Source organism: Limulus polyphemus, unplaced genomic scaffold (genome assembly GCF_000517525.1).
Source record: "Limulus polyphemus unplaced genomic scaffold, Limulus_polyphemus-2.1.2 Scaffold1791, whole genome shotgun sequence".
Lineage (NCBI taxonomy): Eukaryota > Metazoa > Arthropoda > Merostomata > Xiphosura > Limulidae > Limulus > Limulus polyphemus.
The window spans coordinates 137,521-142,707 of NW_013667401.1; the positions used below are offsets into that span (position 1 = coordinate 137,521).

At 31.0% G+C, this 5,187-nt stretch overlaps 1 protein-coding gene across 1 annotated transcript in view; it reads left to right on the forward strand.

Moving 5' to 3' along the window:
- The window catches only part of LOC106464945 (DNA (cytosine-5)-methyltransferase 1-like), a 100,778-nt gene extending 95,706 nt beyond the window's left edge, over positions 1-5,072 (forward strand). Inside the window, 1 exon segment of the mRNA XM_022392761.1 lies at positions 4,691-5,072. Coding sequence (XP_022248469.1) covers positions 4,691-4,843 — 153 coding nt within the window. The 3' untranslated portion in view covers positions 4,844-5,072.
- Positions 5,073-5,187: the final 115 nt, after the last annotated feature.

Consider the following 5,187-nt stretch of genomic DNA (forward strand, 5'->3'; position numbering starts at 1 on the left):
AATTGAATTTTTGTTCAATAAAAATCTTTCAAATGCGACTGTAGCTTTTTTTCCCCCAAAATAAAGGTGCGTCTTATATTCCGAAAAATATGGTAATTATGTTGTTTTACCTTTTAATACTGAAAATATTTTACTGCTAAACAAAATCAGTTGTTCATTTATTATTTGTTGAGTTAATTTAGAAAATGTTTGCTATTTATTGATAGATTTTTTTTGTGTTTTGGGAAGAATATATTTTTTTTATTAAAGTAAAATAACATATTTCAGTTGATGATGATCAAAATTAAGTTGAATTAGTTGGTAATACCAGAGGTATAGAAATATATTAATTACTATGAATGTATCATAAACATTCTTGCAGTACTGATCTGTTACAATGATAAAAAAACAAATGAGTGTAACAAAAATATTTGTTAGATAAATGTACTAAAGGAATGGATTGTTTTAAAAAACATTTTACTTAAATAAATGGACTTGGTGTGATCTAATGGTTAGTATGCTTTGACTGTCAATCTGAATGTTGGTTTGTGGTTCATGACCCATTGCTGCAAAAATTCACTCCTTGCTTCTGGGCTCTGAGTACACTATAATAATAGTAAAGGTCAAATACCACAATTTAATTATTTAACAATTGGTGGTAGGTCATGTTGATTAGTTGCCTTCCCTCAAGTATAGCATTTCAAAATATCGGGCTATCTGTGCAAATAACCCTTTGTGTAGCTTTACATGAAAATGCTGAAACAAACTTAAATAAACTAAGTTTGTTATTGCAATTTTTTTATGATTTAAACATTTAAATTAATTACCAACTATGTAACTGTTATGTATGTGATCTGTTTCCATCATGACAAAAAAATCTTTTTGTACTTGGATACTCACCTCATAAAAGTATGTCTTAACTGGCTGGGTACTTTATTAGGACATCTACTTAATATTGGGATGGACCACCTTTCTTGGAACTATTTTCTCCATTGTTGATCATGCTCAATCTTGTGGCCATGATTACTTGTTATTTTTTATATCACAATTACCATTTTAGCATGTATATGCGAAGGAAAACGAAAGAAGTCTTAGATCACATGGAAAAAATCTTTCCACAGATTCTATACAGTACGACTTCAGATTCCAAGATCATGAGAAATCTACTGGAACTTCATTGACTAACTACTTGACTAACCTGTGGTTGAATGAGATTGTTGTGATTCCAATTTCTTCATCTGTCTTTATCATAAAACAGCCATTGATTTCAAGGTGTTACTGGAAACTTGCAAAGAGTCTTGATCAACTTAAAATTCTTGTTTATTTTCTAATTAGAGGCACGAGGAGATATGTTTAGTTTCATTAGAGTGGAATTTAGGATAAGAGAGTTCTGTCATGTTAAACCATAGCTTTCATTTTACAGGTGTTAGCATTATTGTTAGCAACAGCATCCAGATACTCTCTATGTTATTCACCCTTCTCACAAACTTGAAAGAACACAATGTTGGCAACAAAAACACTTCCGAACAACTTTCAGTGTTAGAACAAACACAAGCAAGACCAAAACTTTTGTGATTATTTTTGTTTTTTTAGTATTTTAATTTTACTGTTAGTATGCAAAAGGATGATATGCAGCTTATTGGGCCACATTACTTGCTTTCAGTTATAATTTGTCCACAATTTGTGCTTCAAACACTGAAGTTATACTTTCATGTTTCTATCTGAAATTGGACTGATTGTTGGCTCACGTGCTGATTTTAGAAATGTATTCTGTATGGTATAATATGCTTCTGTAGATAAAGGGTGATGACAGATCTCTTTAAATAACCATACCAAAAAATGGTTTGGGATAATGACTTGTTAAGTGGGCACCAACCATCATTCTTATTTTAAATGGACCGTGCTCTTACCCTTTGTCTTGCAGAACAGTTGTTTTGAACGTGTCTCCACATTTCTGTGACTTAACATTACACAACCAGTCTTTTTTTGGACATAACAATAGGTGGAGTGTCTTGTAATGTATATGTGGGGTCTAATAGTCATCAGTCAGTGTGTACTCTTTTATGATTAAACTTACATTGGAGATTGCTATGTGATAAAGTACATCGATAATGAAATAAAAGACTTTGATAGATTGTGTAGGCAGAGTATTATTGATGGGTACACTGGAATGGGCAGAAACCTGATGACAAAACCTTGTCTAAATGCTGTACATTTGCTGTTATGTTAAACTTATATTAAAGTTTTTCTTCATTACCCATTCAAGCCGTCTCCAGCCATTATTAGTCTTAAAGTGGGTTCCTCGTCATTGAATAAGATGTTAGGTCACAGAAGTGTATATCAGTCAGCTAAAGTACAGTTGTTGAGCAGTATGAACTGATGGTTTATCATGAGTGTAGAGTTTATTATTTACTATTGTAACCTGCTTCATTAACAATAAATATTGCATATGAAGATTTGTTAATAGTCTTTTATTAAAAAAAAATATTTTATACATTGTTGAGACATATAGTAAGATATAAAACAGTGTGTCTTTTCTGCTATTTACCGTGTCCACCGAGGGGAATTGAACCCCTGATTTTATCATTGTAAATCCAAATGGTTACAGCTGTCCCTTCGGGAGACAGTATAAAATAGAACACCGCTGAATGTTAACTTTATCCAAGCAATATCTTTATAAGTTGATATGAGTTTTAGGATATTAAAGCAAAGTAAGAAAATACTTAAACTTCTGTTAAAAGTGTGAGCGTCTTCCAAACATCTAATAATGTTTAAAATAATGTGTTATTTTTGCTTGCATTTATTTCATGAAACCTGTCGCTAAACATATGTGGAATTCCGTAAACTCATATTTCGTGCCCATATGCCATAAGTTGTTTAAAACCACACCTGTGATGGGGTAGATCATCTTAGTAGGTCATAATCTTGAAGTATTAAAATAAATTACATCATAATTATTAAATAATTTTAGTATTAGATAGTATGAGGTCATATAATTCTTATGGTGAATTTTGCTTTTACATAAATGATGTCACAAAACTATATTCTGACAAACAATCAGAAAGTTGGTTGATTCTCCACTCTCTTGCTGCCAGTGGTTGAGTTGCTACGACCTGTTTAAAGATTGATTATGGTGACGGGGTAAGGTTATTGGAAAGTAAGGATGTATAATATTTTGAGAGTCTAACTTTTATTCTGATTTGATATATAGACAGTCAAATTCCATCTTCCCTTTCATGGTAAATTAAATATTTTTGATGATTGAAACAGAAAAAAAGTGATGGAAAAAAAAAGGATTTGTAAATTTATATGAAGTAAAATGAAAGAAAAATGTAATATTAAGATGTATTTTGTTGTGACATTTGGGAGGTGTGTGTCCTTTCACAGTTTTCCATTTGTCAGTGCAAATACAATTTTGTGTGAATTCTGTTGGCAATTTTTTCCTTTTTTGGGGGAGGGGGTGGGGATTTTGTGAGAAAAAAATCTTTTCTTGCTACAGCAAATTTTTTGGTAAACAATGAAAATGACTAGATGGATTTGTTAAAAGTCTGGCAAAAGATAATAAAATTCTTAATTGGATCATTTATTATTTAAATAAAGCAAAAAGAGAAACACAATGTATTCAGTCAACTTTCCACTCTCTGACAATGTCCATTTTTTTGGCAAAATTCAGTCATGCACCCCTAAATATAGGGACTTTGCTTTGCCCATTGTTATGGGTTACTACTGATTAAGAACATGGCTGAAACAAGAAGTAACCAAATAACATTAAGCATAGAAATTTTGGATGACAGCTCGAAATGCATAAATATAACTTTTCAAGTCGTGCCCTGGTGGCTTCAGCAGTAAACTTGAGAACTTATAAAAATATGGGTTTTATACCATGGTGGGCACAGTGCAGATAGGCCATTGTGGAGTTTTGTGCTTAAACACAGAACAAACAAAGTTTCTCTTTATTCTGAGGATAATTTAGAAAGCTGCTGTCAGTTTCTTAATATAAAAATTAATTAATATCTAAGTGGCAGTCTCTGAATGCTGAATTTCACATACACTTCCAGCTTCATTCACATTTTGTAAGAGTTGCTTATTCATATTAGCACAAAATTCTACTAGAAAATCACTTCAAGCAATGTTTATTTATTTAATACTCTCAAAAGCCACAAGCTTAATTCTTGTGTAATTTTAAATCCTAACCTATAAGCTTTTGTCATTTTGATACTCAATAAGTGTGTTATTACTGGAGTTTGAGTATTTATTTTAAACTATCACTGAATCTATTTTGGATTTCCTATTCCTGGTTTGAAAGCACGAAGAACTTTTATCCACCATATCCAATTTATTCACCAGCTTCCTGATATGAAAAAAATTGTAAAAGATTAATAATGCTTGGAGACGGCTTGAATGGGTAATGAAGAAAAACTTTAATATAAGTTTAACATAATAGCAAATGTACAACATTTCGACGAAGTTCTGTCATCGTAAGATATATATATGTGTTGTGTGTGTACAGAAATAGAGTTGGATTATGCAAAAAATTAACAGCTCTGGTTTCATTTAATGGTTGATAGAGTATTTGCAGCTCTACAGCCAACAGCTTTTGAACTTCTTGAGATGTACAACTTAAAATTAAAAGTATCTTACTGTGTAAGCTCTGATGATCGATAATTTGTAAAGACTGAAAAATAATATAATTATTTTTTCAATACAACAGATTGGAAATGCAGTTCCTCCACCATTGGCAAAGGCAATTGGTCTTGAAATTTTGAAATGTGTGGCTTATGAAGCTGAAAAAACTCCCCGTATGCATGTAGAATTTGAAAAATCTAAACATGTATCGGAAAGTACATCAAAGGAACATGTTTAATAGAATGCCAATGTGTGCCTTTAACAGCTGTAATAAAAAAAAATAGTAAATGTTTGAAGGGTACAAGGGCAGGGTAGTATTGTTTTAATGTAGTATGTTAATAAGTACTTTTTTTTTTTTACTTTTTACAAGATTTTATAATTTCTTCCTTAGGATTTTAATATGAACTTATTGTGAAATACTGTAGATTTATGACAGTTTGTCTGAAAATTTTTATTCATCTTATATAAAAAAAAAAAAATTAAACTTTGTTGAAATTTCAGAAAATAAAATCCTGGAGATTAAGGCTAAAATTAAAGATGTGCTCTATAAAAAGTACCCATTACAACGTTGTATTTGTTTAT